Raw genomic sequence first — 18,647 nt, 5'->3', positions numbered from 1 at the left:
CAAATTTTACAATACATATTAAATAATATACATTTTGTAAAATTACTTTATCGCTCCACTTGTCTGTGCATCAGAGGTGGGGATTTGTTTTACACAGTTACACCAGTAGGTGGCAGCAAGTGACTGTCTTTATGAGTGAGTTGTACATTTACAATTGAGCTACAGTGGATTTTTGTGTAATCAAGCTACCGCTTTAGAATAACTGATACGGAGTGGTAGGATACTACCACTTGGGTTGCATTTGCTGCGCATCCTCTTTGTCTTTTGGAGCCATGCACAAACCAGAGTCCAATTGTAGTCTGATAAAAGTGTATATACATTCTATGCGAAGCCAAGCTGCAATCAAAAATGGGGAAAAAGTGAAGTGAAAGTGACGGCCAAGTATGGTAACCCATACTTGGAATTTGTCCTCTGCGTTTACATTGCATTTACAAGTTAGTGCACAGACATTAGAAGTAGTGAGTAGGTAACAGACACAAACACTGCAAACCGTGGACACACACACCTGGAGCAGTGGGCAGTAATTTTTGATTGACGCCTCAGTCATTTCCTGCTGGTATTGAGAATTGAACCCGAATTGGATGAGTATATCTTGTAAAAAGTAGTAAAATAGCAGTAAAGCAGCATTCAGTTAACAAAAAATGGGGAAAAAGTTTTCAGTGTGCAAGAATATGCTTTGGAATGGCTGTTACTTGGAAAGTTCAAATTTATTTGAATGGCATACAATACTGTTATAATGAATTCACCTGATTTAAAAAAAAAAAAAACATGACCATTGCCTATTAAACACAAAATCCTCTATCTGCATGGATAGCAACTACTGTACTTATGTCCTGAAGAACAGGTCCAATCCTACACTGAAGTCTCCATCTGCTGGTAATTTGTTTTATTGCAGGACAGATGTACACATTCTTAATCCAACGAGATTTACTCTTTCATTTTTCTTTATTTTTCTAAAGAAACAACAATATCTGAATTGGAAACGAATAACACAGCACCGCTGACTGAGAAAACACTGGTTGCAATTACAGTTAACTGTTGTGTAAACTGCAACCAACCAGGTGGTCCATACAGATCAAATTTTCAGTATTTCTGTGACCTGACAAGAATGTCCTAGTCCAATGGCAATGGCAATGAATAAAACGTTATATAATGAAAATTTAGCATGCAATATAATTTTTTGTTATCACTAAAACGATTAATAAGCACCAATGAGTAATGCCCATTCTCTAAAATACAAGTAGAACAATGAACGAACTGGCCTTGTGAATTTTATTAATTTTTCTTTGAGTCTAGACAGTCGTTCCTTTTTAGCTAAAACTTATTTGTTGACCTTCAATACACAAGGGACAAATTTACTTAGCACCTGATCTCAAAAAACTGTTCTCTGGCTTTTATAAAGTCGAAAAGATTTCAATGTAAACATTAACTATGAAAACCTATGTAACTATTGCACACATTGTAGTTGATTCTATCTTTACTGGAATTCAAAGTCTTCGAAATCCTCTCTAAATTCAAGTACTGAGTCTGTAGCCTCTGCGGATGCTCTTGGATTTTGGATAAGTTATGTTCTGTACATCACCATGAGGACATGAAATGGTAATTTATAAAATTAGAATGAAGTTCATGACTATAATTCTGCCCTCCAGTGGCAAGATGGTATTCGTTGGTACCGTTTCGCTCACTTTCTGTTGTTACCCAGTTGCACCGAGTTGTGGCTGGATACGCACCGAAAAGTGGGTGGCTGAATCTCCCAGTATTTCACTGGGTTTGCATATAAACTGATCCTAGTGTAGAGGACTTTCTTAACCCGGGTTTTCGAAGGGCAAAAGTCATTTACTCCAACGTAAGTGATGCTGTTGGAGTGTAAGTACATCACCTAAAAGAAGAAAAAAAGTGGATCAGATCTCTGTACACATCATGTCTTATACATGTTTTATTGCATGTGTATTTGTGTTTTACCTGCAAATATTTCAGGTTGTTTAAGCCTGGAGGAACTTTCTTCAGTTTATTGTTGTCCAAATGAATTTCTCTGACTTTGGGAATGCCAGCGAAACTTCCGTTCTCCACATACTTGATTTGATTGAAGTCAAGCCACAACCTGTGAAAGACAAGTTAATGTTGTGTTCTGTTTTCATCCACACGAGGGAGTTGTTTACCTTACCTCTGTAGACTTTTTAATCTCAAAAAATCCTCTGACTCCACTTTGGCGATCTTGTTGTAGTCCAAGTGAAGTTCGTTAAGGGAAGATGGGAGATCTGTGGTATTTAGATGAATAAAAATCTATATTATTAGACTTATGTGCTTAGTCAAATTTGTAAGCACTTTGTCTTTCGAGACCCACGTCATCTTTTAGACTTTCTTTCAGGTGTGATATACTCTTGACTTTCTTAAAACAAATTATAATTCTTACCTTTAGGAACAGCTGTAAGCTTTGCTTCAGCTATTCTCAAGTAGAGAGTCGCCATGTCGTCAAAAGCTCCGGCTTCAATCCCGTTGTTTGCAATTGGATTTGCACTCAGTTCTAGAGATGCAAGAAAAGGGAACATCTTGTTTTTTTCCTTCTAAATAAGCATTCATTTACATATATGCATTTGGCAGAAAAATGTGATACAAAGACTCATGGATCACACCTGGTTGGGTTTGAACCAGCAACCTTTTGGTTGCCAGCCCCATTTCTAACTACAACACCACAGTATCAACATAATTCTCAGTTGTTTCTGCCAAATTTATTGAGATTAAATCTGTAAATGCAGATCTTAATATAGACACTATGGAGGCAGAGTTTTTTTTTAACTGTACATAACCTGAGAACCATGGAGGTCAGTTGATTGAAGTGAGCTTGTTGTGTCAGATACAAATAGTGTAAGATCATGTATCTGATTATATAACAAGGTTTAATGAGGTCATGATGGAGAGAACAGGGGAATGGAATCGGGAAATGATGCAAGTCATACAGCTCAACTTGTTGAAGCAAGTGTACTAACTACTTAAGCATGACTCTGACCGTGTTTATTTAAGAACATCACTTAGGAGACCTACCTAAAACATTTAAGCTTTGCATTCCCCTAAATGCTCCTTTCGGAAGTCTGCTGATCTTGTTGTCATGCAGTCGCAATGCCTGAATATTCTTGGGAAGATTCTCGGGGACTTGTGTCAGCAAGTTGTATGACAGGTGGAGAATCTTGAGTTTGTCCATGTTGCGAAAGGCCTTTGGGTGAATTTTTGATATCTGGTTGTTGAGCAGAAACAGGGCCTGCAAATACAGAAGGAGAAATAATAAAGGTACAGTGTCCATGGCTCTAGATAGTCATTGCCATTATTGATCACAGTTCACTTTTAAAAATGCCATTTTACAGCTTCCATACATTTTTGTGAAATTTTGGAAAGCTAAATAGAACTTTGTGTTGTTGTTTTCAAGATCTGGGCTGTTTCTATTTTTTTATGCCCTTGCAAGTTTATTCCCTTTCTTGCTTTCTTGCACTGCAAGAACTTTTAACCATTTTACCACTAATCATGAGAAAATATTTACCACAAGTATGAAACTGTCCACAGTAGATGCAAATATCAATAACACTCAAGTATGTGTCCAGAATTCCACATAATTCTGCTACCACTGCATGTCTCCAGATGTCCTTGTGTAAACCCAGTATAAAAACACAACTCTTAAAATGCCCTAAAAGCGTTTAAGGGGGAGAGTTTACTACTTACATAGAGATTATCCAAGCCTTTGAAATCGTCTTCCTTGATTTCCGTGATGTCATTGTTTTGGAGATCGACGAGCAACGTGTTTTTAGGAATGTCCTTTGGCACCTTGGTCAGACCTGTGAAGACAACAGAGATGTGAGATTTTATAGACTAGAATGTAGAGATGTTCAAAGCCGCACATTTTAGTGGGTTGCCTGTAAGACTAGTTGACAAATGAGTCTTAAAGAAACCCTATGTAATTATTACCCCGATCAGTTGCGTTTCTAAGATGTGATCTTGCATTCAATAACAGCTTGATGGAACACAACAGAATAATGCATTTTTAGAAATGACAGGCGGCTTTATGCGTGTGCTCCTGGGATGAGCGCACAGAAAACCGTCTCTCAGAGAGAGCGCGAGGACTACTGAATTCTTTAAAATCACTTGAATGTTTAAATTGACACGTCGTGCATATAAAAAACTTTAGTAAAGTATTGTATCGCACCGCGCAGCTCTCTTGTACAGGTGATGTGGTGCTGTGAAGCCATGCACGCATTTTGAAAGAGAGAGAAGAAGCGGTAGCGTTGAATCACTCTCGCTGTTTTTGAAATTATGTCTCGCATAAAGTTTTCAAATTACTGATTTGATCTGATAATCTGTGTGGATTAATTTGCTCATTCAACCAACGAGCTAATTGAATAAATGTTTGTGGGAATTTCCTGCATTATAAGTGCGAAACCTGCGGGAATGAGTAATATCATATGCAATTCCCGCAATCCCACGCCGAAATTCGAGCCCTGGAAATAGTTGTTTAAAGTAGTTTAATGCAGTGCTTACCCTGATCTGAGCACTGGAGAACTTTCTTTGAGCACCGACACCCTTCGGGACAGTCCGAAACAAAGTTATCATCATAATCGTTGTAATCGTCATCGTCGTCGTCGTCATCATCATAATCACCCGCATCTTGTTGCATGATGTCATGATACTTGATGAAATCCATGACATTGATAGGCATGTATGGTTTTGCGTGACATAACGTCAGTAGGGTGAGTAGTAAAAGTACCTTCATGGTGCAGCTTTTGTTTGGATCTTTAGTCATGAATGGTTAGTCCTGTGAACATGAACACAAGCAGTTGTTTAACCTGTACTTTGTCGAACATGTTACATTGCTTTGTGTTATAACACATAATTATTTCACAGAATGAAAGAGAAAATCGTGTGAATTGGATCCCAAGGATCCTGATTGGTTTATTAGTTTGCATCACAATGAAATGAGCCAATGGGAACTGATCACAGGTTAAAGAGACATTCTTATTGAATGCACTTCACAGCACTTTACGGTAAAATAAAGATGCTCCTGAAATATCACGACTCTCAGTATTTTTGTGATGATTTGATTTATTTTGTTTTTGCTTTTCTTTACCAGCACAATTTTTTTGATTCAATTCAGTAGCATTAATGAAATAATTGTGAGAAGAAAAGGTTAATGATTGCTGTAATTGTTTGTGTAAGAAGTTAAAATGAACCAGCTGTACTAAGCAATTGTTTATGGAGCAATCTTGTTTATGGACGCCTTAGTCATCATCGTATGAGAAGGTGGCTCACAGTTTATAGACCTTTAAGAGTTGTTAATGGTGCCCTTTTTTTCTGACGCTACCCACATGACATTTAATGGTAAATCTAAATCATCATTTGGAATGATTGTGTTTTGTTTGATTTTTGCAAAAACGTTCAATTTAAATCGAGCTGTTAAGAATTCACCTGCTGTAAGTTATAAATATTACAACTTTAATATTTATGCTTTAAAACAATTTAAAATACCTGCGTAGAGAAATATGCTTTGTTATTAGACTGCTTAGCATCACAAATGATGAAGAATTTATCTGTAAATGTTTCACCACGGCACTTTTAAATTAATTTATTCTCTCCCACTTAATATAATGAAATGTTGTCTGGTTTATTTAGCTGTTCGTTTGAATTCATGTCTACTTTTCCAAGAACTAGAGCTTCACACAAACTTACTATGGTGGAATCAATTATCTCAAGTCTAGGGACAGATGAAGACAACATACCTGATGAATCTGTGTAATCCTTGTTCAAGTAAGCCTCCAGGGATGAGATCAATATTGCCGTCTGGATTTGTTGAGACACAGGTCCTTAAATGCAGCATGCACGAAAGCCGAAAGGTGGAGATCACGCTCGTCAAAGCATGAGATCCTTGAATGAATGGGGATGGAAAAGATACTGCTGGTTCAAGGAGCAGATTCGGAATAAGGGGTAGGAACTGCACGCAGCTCTGCTGGATGCTTAACTAGCACTGAACACTCATTGTTACCAGCCGTATGTTTCTCATCAGCACTTGAAACTTGGCCAATTTTGTGTGCCTAAATTTTCAATGGCCAGTCTGGGATACTCTCATTCTTTACATTGCCAATGGGTGGTCTCTACTTATCTGACTTTTGACGTGTTTAAATATTTCAGAGGGCTCAAATTATTGCATATTGCATAATTTGTAGGGCTATTTCTGGGCTTCTATTTTTAGATCAAACACTAATTTTTGTAATGTAACGACTGACTGATAGTGATATGATATAGATAAAATAGCTTTTATATACACTTTATATTGCAAAATATAAATAAAAAAACTCAAATTGATAGACATTTGCAAATCTTTCTGCTTGACCCAAATCAGAACATTTAGAATGATTTATTTGACATCCGCTAGAACTGGCATCAATTTACTAATAAAATAATTGACTTTAGTCAAGTAAATCCATGTTTTGTGTTTCGTGAATTCGAATGAATATTTATGGGACAAAATATGGTAAGTCCCAATCCATGGGGGACCTTTAATCTAAAACTAAATGTTGGATGATAACTTTTCCAGACTTTACAGTGCTGTTTGCTTACAGCAGCACAAAACGCGACCCCTCTCTATTCACAGGGCAGTACTGGTGGCGCCACATATGCTTGGGTTTGGCTGGGGGTTTTGAGATGATGGAAGTTCCTATGTCTCATGGTTTCTCCGTTCATTCTCCTGGGTCTCACTGGCCAGCATTCCTTCCGAAATGATAACCAACCTCAAACCAATAAAGGTTTGTGGTATGTCGAGTTGGTGCCGTAAATTAAAAGGATGTAGATACTATTACAGACACAACATGAGGGTGAACTGGTTGAGGAAAGGTAGAAATGTGTAGATGTGCTTAGATTATTCAGAAAGTACCAGTAATTTCCCTCAACCATTTTCGAATTCTTTTGTATTTCACACCTTCAATCTTATTTGTTGTAATGTTGTGACGTGCAGAACCATGTTGGAAATGTCTCGACCTTGCAAACACTCGCACAGCCTTGAGATATATTGGCGATTTTCCACAGCTTTGCTTGTCCTCTAAATATAGAGCAAGATTTAACTGTACCCAGAAACAAGGAGGGGGTGGTTCAGCTGTTGATTATTCCCCCCCCCCCCCCCCCCCCCCCAAAAAAATAAAAGTAAGTAAAAGCCATGTGACTAGTATGTGAGTCATTGAATCATGGAAAACTTCATGGAAAGCTTCTGAGATGATCCCCCTTCCAGGCATTTTTTGTTGTTTATTCTTTCCTCTCATTTTAGTTGTAGTCTGAAATCAGTGAAACCCCAATTCAACCTCAGAGGCATTTTTTCAGTAATCGTCCACATTTCTCTGGCTATGATGTAGTGGGAACTCGGAACCTTAGAGGAATCTTAGAAGGAGCGGAAGACTATGATGTCATAGTCAGATCATTTACAGGGGTCATTAATGTGCTTCAGTCTGCAGCGATTCCATTAGCACAGAACTTCTGTCGAACGTTTATAGATCGCAGATGTTTCATACTGAGGTATTTTAGGAAAGAAGTACAATAGACATTTTAGGAAATATTTTTATGTGATAGCTTAATTCATCTCACACTTTTGGATAAAATGAATGTAAAATACATAGGAAAATGTCTTTTTATTGAAGCTGTATTGATTTTCCCACTGAATTCTAAACTAAGCAAATACAAATCTGTGCTCACTTAAATGACTTGAATCATGTAGATATCTTTCAATTATGCATCACAGTTCTCTCAGTAGTAATCGTCCTTATTGGTCCTGTCTTAGTATAAAAATGCATTTATGTAAGCAGGTTGATTTTGGCTGCCTTTTTTTTATAAACACTTAAGAAAAGCCATGCATCCTGTTTTTCTTCACTACGACAGACAAACTTAATACTGTTATGACAAGAATAAGATACATCTCAACATAGAATACAAAGTTATATTCTGCTACTTTTTTCCTCTTGAAGTATTGTACAGCTGATCCATGCATCCTACAAAGACACGTCTAGACAGGCGTGAACAACGGCAGCATTCTGCCATGATCCTTGAGGCTGTGAACATGTCTCATCTTATCTTGACTAATAAATGGAAGCTTAAAAAAAATAATGAAACAAGACAGAAAATAAACATGCCAAACAGAGATTCAATGCAAGAATTGTCTCTGTTAGCAATTTTTGGGGTAAAAAAAAAAAGTTATAGTTTCATGATAACTGTACGTTTCACAGGAATCAAATTAGTTTTATGTTTATGGCCTTTAGTGGTTTATAATAATAGTAGACAAGATTACAGTTACTTAATCCTCTGAGGCTTTAAAACAACACTTGAGTAGGAGCGGACACAGGAGAAAGCCGTGGGTGGGATTTTCCGTGGGTCAAGGAAATTGTTCTCGAGGCGAAGGGCAACTAGATGAGAGTCATCGTCATTCAAGGGGTCGCAGATGGCGTCTTCTGAAACATGCCTGTTGGAGGAAGAATTTAACATAATCTAAGTACATAAGTACATACATAAGTTCTCCATATGTTGCAAAAAATCATTTTGGCAATATGTATGGAATAATAATTTTTTAAATATCTTTCATACATAAATTTATCTTGTTTTTGTTGCGTATGTATGTGTCCCAGGAAATTATGACAAACTAGACATGTTCATCTTTGCAGGAGGCTAGCACTGTACCTTATTTTGTTGTTGTTAAGTCGTAGGAAATGTAACGCTGTCATCTCATTAATTCCCATTGGAATGGACGTAAGCTGGTTATGGTCTAGACAGAGTTCAGTCATAGTGTTGAAGGTGCCAAAAAATGACTCTGGCTCCACGGCGTCACCGTCCAGCTTGTTGTAAGAGAGGTAGAGGTACTCAAGGCCAGGCTCCATGTGTGCGAACACGTATCCTGGAATGCGTTCAATCTGATTTCCGACCAAAACCAGATGAACCAGTGACTTTGGCAGGAAGGATGGAACCAGGTAGAAGTTGTTGTGCGAGAGATCTATAGATTCCAGGTTCCTTTTAGATACAGCGGGAAAAGTAGAATTAGAGTTCATGCGTTTAAAAAAAAACAGGAAAAAACCAGAAAAGGTTTTTCACTTCTAGATACTTTTCCATTTTTCAGTTCTTCCAAAAGGATTATTGCACGAATCTGTTTTCGCCACTTTAGCATGCAATATTTCAGTGCAAAAGCCACCCACAATCCAGTGTAACCAGAGGCTAAATGTGCTAAAATTTCTGCAGTTTCAATTTACTCTGCAAATTAGTTATTAATATGCAAATTAGGCTATTAAAGGAGAACTTGGTAACTTTTTTAACTTAATAAAACTGTCTAGAAATCATTTGGATGGTTAAACAACCTATTCTGGTGATATTGATGACTTTCTCTGCTCCCTCCAGCGTTCCCAGGCGGAAAACCAACCTTGCAACTTGGGGACTGCCGTCCCGGTAAGACAGAAATTGGAAGTCTCGTGAGAAACGAGAACGAGCGCGAGCGCGAAACACGAATTGCTTTACGGCAATTCGACATAAACACACACGCATGTATGATGTATTACCAGATTACCCACCTCGGTAGACATAGCTCCACACGATACAGTTGGCTTGCTCCGATCATAACAAACGCACATGAGCAGCGGTAGAGAGGGGGAGGAGGCCGCCGCAAGTGAGTTTTTTACGTCCGTGTTGTGAAATATACGCCCCCCCACAGCTGTAGGGGGAGCTCGTGGGGAAAACATGCCACAACAAAAGGGAAAATCAGCGAAGAAGTGACTAGAGTTCGCTAGAGTTGCCGAGTTCTCCTTTAATAGAACAAATTTGAACAGTATTTGCCTAAATATTGGTTTGATTGTTAACCTTGTTGAAGACACACACCTGTGATTGATCCAGGTGAAAGGTGCAATGCTTGACTCATCTAATTTATTATGTCGTAGCACAACGACGTTGATGTTTGTGGTGTGGTTGAATGCTGTTTCAGAGATGTCTTCAATCAGATTGTTTTCAAGGTACAACTCCTAAACGTCAAAGAGAATATGAAGTAACTTGTACCGTTTGCTTCATTGAATAAATAAACAGAAACAGTTGTTACTTGACAATGCAATTAAGTTTGACTTGAGCAGCTTTGAATTACTCTGTGGTAAAGTGTTGGTTTTGGTTTGCCTTAATTGCTGTTTTAGTGCTAATGGTTTCCCACAGGTACTGTAGAACCAATGCTGATTTGTAGCCCACAAATGTGTGTGCAATTAAATGAACAAAATTGTTTTACTAAGTCATGGTTTCTATATTTTTTGATGTTCCTTGACTGCAGAATAGTTCTCCATTTTCAAAACTTACCAGTAGAGATGCAGGTAGGCCCTGAGGAATGGTACGGAAATGGTTTCTGCTTAGCCGAAGGTAAGTCAGCTCTTTGAGGGGCTTAAAGGCCTGTGGATTCACATGACCTTCACTGAGCAAGTTCCCTTCCATTTCCAAAGTAACCAGACTGCTGAGACCTTCCAGGAATTATGAAGCAGTTTGTGAAAATATTGTGTTTTCTTTGTACAACATTAGGTAAGGAACATTTCATGCTAGTATTAGCTGATTAAACGTTAGCTTTTTTATAGATGTTCTAATTATGCTAACCTTTATACATGGCAATTCTGCGTAACTGTTTTACCTTCAAAGCTGTTTTCCTCAATTTCTTTTAGATTGTTCTCATTTATCTTAAGCTCCTGGAGTGTTGATGGGAGCTCAGAGGGAATTTGTTCCAGAAGGTTTCCATCCATATACAGGCGAGACAGGAATTTGAGACCCTTAAAAGACAGTTACATAAAAATCACGTCATTAATCTTTAGGTGCAAAAAAATAAAGGTCATATACGATATACTTTCGAAATCCTTCAGTGAAAGTTTTCCACTTTGGTTTTCTCGCAATGCTTTGGATACTTATTAGTTATGCTGACGTGTATACACATTTGTTTGACACATATGTTTTCATGGTTATCAGTCCCTAAGCTAACTAAACAACCAGTTGTTTGGACTCCATATGCCATATCGCTATCATATACTTTATTCTGATTGTAACACCAAGCTTTCTGATGAATTGGGTACTGTATATATACTATATAGTATATACAGTACAAACTTCACTATTTGTTTCAGATGATGGGCATATTTCTACTGGTTAGAACCCAGTGAAAATAGGAAAGACTAGCGTAGCATACCCTCTTTTGTTTGACTTGAACATGTGCCATGGAATTTTGTTTTTATTTGAAAGGCTGTGCAAAAAAAGCATGGCTACAAGTGTCAAGTACAAGTGGGTATAGTGTTTGTATAAGAGCAAGATTTGTGAAACTTCTGTAAAAGCCATATGGTTATGAACAGAACAAAACATTGGAGAAAAGTGTAGTTCAGCACTGTCAGGTTTGCAGATTTTACTGTTTTTGCACGGCTTTAAACCGTTATGGAAGAAACATTTGCTTCTTTAATTCAACTGAAGTTCAGCTGGAAGACATGAAGAAATGTTCATATGAATATTCTGAACAAGAGGCAACAATGGAAAGGAACATTATCTCAATTGCCAGAATGCTGTATGATCCTAAAAAACGATATATGTACATGTCAGTCTGACTCAGCAAATTTACACTCATGGGTCGGTTTTCATGTCAACAGTCCGATTATTTACACTTTTTTATTTTCTGTCTCTCTCTACATTAAGCAGACTTTTAAGAGTCCAACAACATTATGTGAGATTAGCCATTTCTTTGCAGCCTTGGTCAAATGCCTTGCAGAATGTCAAGATCACATTATTGGCAACAGACAAGGCGTTTTTGGTCTGATGCAACTAAATGGCGTTAACATGCACCATATTTGCACAATTTTTTGAACCACAGCTATTCAGTCGTTAACATGTGAAACATGAACGTTTTGTCATCCAAACAATTGCAAATATGACAAGGCAAGAAAATTGCAGTTGGATTTTTTCAGAGATCAAAATGTTTTTCTCATCAAAAGGAAAAGATTGTGTTTATTGCTGATGCAGTATGCAGGAAACTTTTATTTTTAACTTACTTTAAAAGCTTGTGGGTCTATGCCAGAGGACAAGATCTTGTTTTTCCCCAGGTCAATCCATTCTAGGTTGGGAATGCCATTGAATGCTCCAGCAGGGATGGTTTTGATTTCATTGCCTGTAATTTCATAATGCATGACAAGTTATCAAAATCAGCCTCACTGGAATCTGTATACATGGACTGTGTAAACACTGGCATATGTACTGACTTAGGCTTAATTTCTTGCATGTGTCTTAGGTAATGATCTAAGTTCAATTTCAGTGCCTGTATCTCGTTACGACCTGTACAGGGGTTATGCGGAGATGTGGCCTTCCTCACCCTGTAGGCTGAGTGATTTGAGCTCAGGAATGGACAGTGGAGGAATACCCGTCAGTTTAGCATTTTCACAGGAGATAGAGACATCAGAGATCGAACAACCTTGTGGCAGCGATGTGGTTACCATCTCAGACTCCTCCTCGACTACTTCTGGTTCCTCTTCGCCTGGTTCAGTGTCCTCCTCGTCTGGTTCGGTTGGCTCTTGGAGAGCTAAGAGAGGAGGACCTGCTGCTCTCGTTGGTGGCACGGGTGGCATTTGAAAAACGTCTCCCCTCAGCCAGACCTCGTCCTCGTCTTCAGTGGCCTCGTCCCCACGGAGTCCTTCCTGGGCACGTTCGGCTGCCTCCTCCAGAGCTCTCATCATCTCTTTTTGCTCCATCTCTAGCCTACGAGCCCTGTCCTCCTCGGCCTTCCGCTGCTCTTCCATCCTTCTCTTCCTCTCCTCTGCCGCCGCTCTCTCCTCTTCCTCCTCTCGTAGCCTCCTTTGCTCCTCCTCTTTTTCTCTGGCTTCTTTTAACTTTCTCTGTCTCTCGGCTTCCTCTTTCTTCTGCTTCTTTCTCTGCTTACGATCAGCATCTTTTTTGCGAATTCGTTCTTGTTCATCCTTTTTTTGTCTGTCTTTCTGGCTTTGTGATATTCTGGTATAGGGCTCGGCGAGGTCGTTGGGAGCGGGAGAGTCACCTGAATACTCCGGGGCGTCGACAACTGAGACCATGCCAATAGTTCATTTATAAGACAAGGAAAGATCAAACACAACAATTAATATATAAAATATGCTGGCAGGCAGTGCTAATGCTATGCTTTATCCAAACCTGGGTCAATGCAAATTGGGCAGCACTCTCCGATTCGTTGAAATTTGAGTTGGCACCGTAGGGCGGGACACAGTATTTGGTCGCAGACCACCTCGCCGCTGGAACACAGGCAATTCACGCATGGCTTCGGCGACCACACCGTTTTATCATACATGGTGATGCCACGAAATACACAGTGCTCGGATTTTCCTGGAATAATTATACAAACAAGAAAGAAACTTAGAAATGTGATTGATTGCCAAATGTTGCAGTGAAATAATTGCAAAGAATCAGTTCAAAACAATGAATCTCTAATGAATCAGTCTGATTCATTTTAATTTTGGTTTTCCTAGGGTAACTTGAAAATGCTCTCACTGTCACTTTCACCTGACAGAAAAGGCTGTAACTTTTATCATGTTGGTTTGATTAATTATTTATTTAAAATGTGATTTAATAAAAATATAATCATGTTGGTTTGATTAATTATTTATTTAAAATGTGATTTAATAAAAATATAATTCACTTGAAATGATTGGCAACAGAAGCCACATTATGCATGTACAGGGCTGTTAGACAATTTTGGATGCTAACACGCCTGTTGAGGCCCATCTGGCCCAATGTTTTCATCCAATGCATATAATCTGGCTGTAAAATGGCTATATATAGCAGTCTATCGCAACACTGTTTTCCACATGGCAAATGGCTATCTACATTCTCATGTACAGAGATCTTCGCAGTTTAAAATGTTGCACACATGCTAGCAATACAGTAGTAAAATGTGTCTACTGGGAAGTAGTGTTTTTTTCTTTTGTTTTAATGGAGTCTTACAGACCATATTTGCGCTGTTTAATTTTTTTTTTTTACAGATCTGTTATTGAGATTAATGCTAAAGGCACTTACAATGTGTGTTGGTGGTATTATCTACGCTTTTACTTCTAAGGCGCAAACGGATGTTTGTGTTTTGCGAATTGCAGGGTCACACGGTCACGTGTTGCCAGTGTATAATCATGTGGTCAGTGTTCAGTCCTGACCATTACCACCCTGGGCAAAATGGTCATGTACTAAACCATGTAAACTAACCACTCTGTTTTTTTATTCTTGTTTTTGTTATGGCTTTTTTGAACCTCACAACATTCACAACATTAACTATATCAAAAAATAACCATATTTCAATGTTTTAACGTGGCCATCTGGTTACTTTTATTCGCTTACCATAAACTTGCCGCAATTTCATGATTAGCCAAGTTTATGGTTTGTTTATGAACAGTAAAAGTTGGCATCAGCTATTGTCAAAGTTAAGTTATATACAGCACATCTGTATATGAGGAAAACAACTGTCTTAATTATCTCATTTAAATGGCGAGTAGTTTATAGCTTGACAAACTACAGTCTCAAAGTAGCTTTCCCAACACTGACCTGCAGTCGCTCCGTAGTCTGGCTTTGGCTCTTTTGTGTTCTTGTGAGATTCAATAAAAATTGATCCATCTTGTCCATTGCTTTCTGGCAATCTTCCCTGCTGCAAGGTGGTAATAGAAGTCTGTTTTCTTGCTCGTTTTGGTCCAACACCTCGTCTTCTACCTCGTGCCAAGGGATGACTCTGATCTTTTGCGAGGCTGAAGGTCATGCAGATGAAGAGTGACAGTGCCAGAATCAGTTTTAGCCTCATAGCTGAAACCTGTGGGATAAAACACAGAGGCATCTCAGCCCTACGTGTTCCTCATATAACTCTGTTAATGTATACTGTCTGCGTACACATTTCCATAATGATAAGTTAGGGCATCACAGGTGATCCAGCCTCTAAAAGTTTGACCCTGGAAAGCCAGAAAGCTTTGAAGGAATAGTAGCCTTTAACACCTTTACTGTAAAAGAGTAAAACTGTTATTTAGGTGTGTGATGAGTGGTGTTTAGAGAACTGCAAAGGGTTTTAAGTATTATGTTCAAATGTAACAAGCATAGCACAGATTTTAAGTAAGAACAGACTTGGTCTCGATGACACTCATACTCTCAGGTTGTAGTTATGGGAAGTACGACTCATTTACGCAAATTGGTTCTTTTGATGAATTTGTATAAATTATGTCATCACGTTAGTGGCACCAGATCGTCCAATGTGCCATATTAAATGATCTAAAATGTTCCAGTAAAGCCATATGTGCGCACATATTGCTATTTATTATGATTTTCAAGTTTTATTAATAGTTTTTATGGTCAGTTCAATCAGTTCAGTTTGTTGCAGCCTCAATTCAGCTCATAAAAATGGTCTTTTAGAACCTAAATAGGATTTGCATTAAACACACACACGTTTATATAGAGAGAGGGCAATTGCTTGCAAATTTTACAAATAATTACAAAGAAATAACTAGTAACTATTTTTTCAGTATATATATGTATGTGTGTGTGTATATATGTAAAATTATTTGCAGAATGGTAATGGAATGGTTATTATTTTAAGTTTAAATGTAAATTATTAGAGGAATGGAAACTCTTTACACTTTAAACCGAGTAGCAATTTCGGCATGGCGAACAAATTATTAGTTTAAAATTGATTATTTGAGTTTGAGTCATTTCAAAAGACTAAAACTACCATTTTATTAATAGTGATTATGGTTAATTCAGTCACCTTCTTTTTTACTGAATTTTTTTTTTTTTTTTTTTTACAAATCGGTCACTTGCATGTCTCAAAAGTTCTAAGTGCTTGCAGAAGAAAAGCCAAGCCAGAAAAGGAAAAGATGATAACACAGATTACCCAGACTTACAGTAATGGGAAACAAGAATAAAATCAACAGCTGAGCACTGCTGATATGTGTGCAGAGGGCGTCTACAAACGTCAATCCAACCTTCAGGCAAAGTCATACGGTTAGCATTAAATCAGAGCTGTGGTGAAATGGAGGAAAAAAAGAAATGTAGACGAGGGGGAAAAGTGTTTTAATTAAGCTCTTTAGGATGACCAGGCTCAGATGGAAAGAATCTATAAAACCTAGAGCTTAGACAGAGAACGAAAGGGGCGAAATATACTTTCATGAGTAAAAACATCCCGGAGGGGCGTGCATGTTACTGGGTCCCCCTCTCTCAACGCTGTAATGAAAACCAGGTACAGTAAAGCTATAAGTGTTTTTACAGTCCTGCAGCTGTCTTTGTGCTTCAGAGATGAGACAGACCTATTTCACAAGACGTTTGTCGTCACTCCAGATGCAAACATCTCAATGTTTAGTGGAGATGTACCAAACCGCATGCAAAGAAAAGTTTTCATCTATAAACCCATATAAATGTGACATGCACCCCGCAGACGGAAGAAGAAAAACAATTAGTGTTCTACAAAAAGTGTTTTACGACATTACTGAGGGTGAGAGCTGAAAGAGAGGAGAGAGTCGTTTGTACGTTACCACTGGTTTCGGGCGGTTTTGTGAGGCCAAATATTTCCGCTCTTTCCCCAAAAGCTGTGGGATTTGCCAGCAACGCAAGAAGTGTGTGTGCGTCTGCTCCGCAGCAAGAAAGCTGATAAATGTCAAAAACAGACAGGGGCTGCTCTAGCGTTTAGTCGGGACTCGCTCGGGCAGAACTTCTCCAGTTCTGTCTCTGAAAGATTCAGCAAAATGAGGGTCGTGACAAGATACTGCCTCTCTCAGGCGAAAGAACTTGGTGATTTTGTGTGTCCTAATTACTAGGCTAGGACGGGTACTGTACTCAAACAGAGAGGTGGCATCTGGCTTGTCATTAGCACCTCTGTAAAAGCATTGTGTGAGTGCAGAAAATGGGCGAAACATTTTAGCTTGAATGAGCTGATCAGAGGGAGTCTGGACTGGTTTTCAGGCGTCTTTGGACGGGTTTTCAAGCTGTATTGGTCGACCCCCTACTGCCCAATGAGACCGTCCCATCTCACGTTTCAGAGGGTGGGCACACTGAGCTGAAAACAAAGATCTCAACTTTCCTTCCAGTTTTTTACACGGAGGGTCGTGGTGAAGCAGTTGTGTGCTATAATTAGATTGGAGCTCAAACATAAATCACATCTAATGTCCATTATTTCATTTATATGCCTCAAAAGAAGTTTTGTTTATTACAATTAGTATCTTTAGAACGTATGATAAAGATTAATCTGGCTGTGATTCATACAAGAAGCTGTTATCAAATATTTTAGACCAAATTTGGCCAGATTGTTTGTATATCTTTTGTCTGCCAATGAAAATATTTCCAAGGGAAGCAAATCAAGCTTTGCGTGTCACTAACTAACTGTTGTATAATAAGATTAATGAATATAAAATGTATTTGGCAGACTGTGTTCTGGACTACTTAGTGTAGTTGCATTGTTAGAAATATTAAACTCTCACAACAGGTACACCATTGTTCTTTATAAATCATTTTAGTCATTTGTCACAACATTTTATATTCAAGATCTTTTGACTTTAAACAAATATAATGCAATTTTATGCAGTAAAGGTTTTTATTTATTCTCTGTAGACAAATAGATATATCTATATATATCTTAAGACATTATTTTTTGTCATTATTTTACTAATTAATCACAATAACATTATATATTTTAAATCTTTTGACATTAAACAAAGATGATGCAATTTTATACAGTAAAAAATCCTGTTTGTTTGCTGTGTTTAGGTTCATCTGTAGACAAATAAATAATACATCTTTTGTACACATCTTGTGTAGTTTAATAGCAATTCATTGTGAAGATGATGCCTGAAGATTTGGACAATCAGACAGCTGATTCATTTTGATCTGATGTTTATGAATTAAACAGTTGAAATTTATGAAAAAGATTGTGCAAAAACTCTTTATGCTTCGACATTTTTGTAAAGAACTTTGAAGGAACTCCGTATAGCCTTTAATGAGTGGAAATTACTCCGTACTTTGTGCTAACAAACTAGCAGATAGACTTTAACAAAGAGCAGAGTTTGAGACATTATGCCAGAGCTTTCAGAATAAAACAATCTTCAGAAATGCATTGCAGATCCCGTGAGAATCTAAATTGAAAACATATCCAACCGTAGATTAAAGCTGATATCACTCTTACATGATCAAATGCTTTGTCGTTCCTTGCAACATCTCATCCAAAAGACTAGGGTTAAAAGGGATCTAAGAGCTGTAAAAGTATGTGGGATCATTTTGAACAATATACAAATGTGCTTTTACAGTATAGTCCTCATAGATGAGTTTGAAGAGATGTAGATCAAAAGAGTGTTTAACTCTAGTGTGAAATTAATGGTGTAAGATGTTTCAGCACTTTAGGATGTTTTGACTTGCCATCAGGTAATGGCCGGAGATTTGTGACTCAACCAACTGGAATGAACAGCTGTGACTGTTCACTGTTCGTAACAACTCTGCATGTACTTTATACATGCTCTTGGTCTTAATTGTGAATTATTCATTGGCGTTCATGATTCCAAAGGAAAAATATCGTCTTTAATACTTTTTAATCAAAATAAAGTCAGTTGCTCCACCTCTGAAATGGCTTTTGATTTCAGCTTACGTCAAACAAGTAC

At 38.0% G+C, this 18,647-nt stretch overlaps 3 protein-coding genes across 4 annotated transcripts in view; 1 reads left to right on the top strand and 2 right to left on the bottom strand.

Moving 5' to 3' along the window:
• Positions 1-18,647, top strand: part of cenpp (centromere protein P) — a 48,899-nt gene that overhangs the window by 25,758 nt on the left and 4,494 nt on the right. The gene's annotated exons all lie outside the window — the stretch shown is intronic.
• aspn (asporin (LRR class 1)) lies at positions 689-6,141 on the bottom strand. Its single transcript, XM_079890429.1, has 8 exons — positions 5,760-6,141; positions 4,525-4,798; positions 3,712-3,824; positions 3,043-3,256; positions 2,414-2,524; positions 2,165-2,258; positions 1,963-2,101; positions 689-1,879 (listed from the first exon to the last, which is right to left on the bottom strand). The coding sequence occupies exons 2-8, from the start codon at positions 4,784-4,786 to the stop codon at positions 1,682-1,684; spliced, it is 1,131 nt and encodes a 376-aa protein (XP_079746555.1). The 5' UTR covers positions 4,787-4,798; positions 5,760-6,141; the 3' UTR covers positions 689-1,681.
• Positions 7,567-16,776, bottom strand: ecm2 (extracellular matrix protein 2, female organ and adipocyte specific). The gene is made up of 10 exons (XM_079890426.1): positions 16,536-16,776; positions 14,572-14,830; positions 13,177-13,365; positions 12,368-13,069; positions 12,051-12,166; positions 10,658-10,793; positions 10,336-10,493; positions 9,877-10,016; positions 8,695-9,021; positions 7,567-8,479 (listed from the first exon to the last, which is right to left on the bottom strand). The coding sequence occupies exons 2-10, from the start codon at positions 14,819-14,821 to the stop codon at positions 8,311-8,313; spliced, it is 2,187 nt and encodes a 728-aa protein (XP_079746552.1). The 5' UTR covers positions 14,822-14,830; positions 16,536-16,776; the 3' UTR covers positions 7,567-8,310.

The sequence above is a fragment of the Squalius cephalus genome, assembly GCF_949319135.1.
Source record: "Squalius cephalus genome assembly, chromosome: 13".
Lineage (NCBI taxonomy): Eukaryota > Metazoa > Chordata > Actinopteri > Cypriniformes > Leuciscidae > Squalius > Squalius cephalus.
This window is presented reverse-complemented; position numbering and strand designations above follow the sequence as displayed.

What these genes read in the sequence shown, in the direction of transcription:
- aspn (XM_079890429.1), bottom strand. Translation starts at nt 4,786, where the DNA reads ATGACTAAAGATCCAAACAAAAGCTGCACCATGAAGGTACTTTTACTA. An exon ending in GCTTACAGCTGTTCCTAAAG is followed by an intron (nt 2,259 to 2,413) that starts GTAAGAATTATA and finishes TAAATACCACAG; the next exon opens with ATCTCCCATCTTCCCTTAAC. An exon ending in AGATTAAAAAGTCTACAGAG is followed by an intron (nt 2,102 to 2,164) that starts GTAAGGTAAACA and finishes TGTCTTTCACAG; the next exon opens with GTTGTGGCTTGACTTCAATC.
- ecm2 (XM_079890426.1), bottom strand. Translation starts at nt 14,821, where the DNA reads ATGAGGCTAAAACTGATTCTGGCACTGTCACTCTTCATCTGCATGACC. An exon ending in CCCAATTTGCATTGACCCAG is followed by an intron (nt 13,070 to 13,176) that starts GTTTGGATAAAG and finishes GCATGGTCTCAG; the next exon opens with TTGTCGACGCCCCGGAGTAT. An exon ending in CAAATCACTCAGCCTACAGG is followed by an intron (nt 12,167 to 12,367) that starts GTGAGGAAGGCC and finishes ATGAAATTACAG; the next exon opens with GCAATGAAATCAAAACCATC.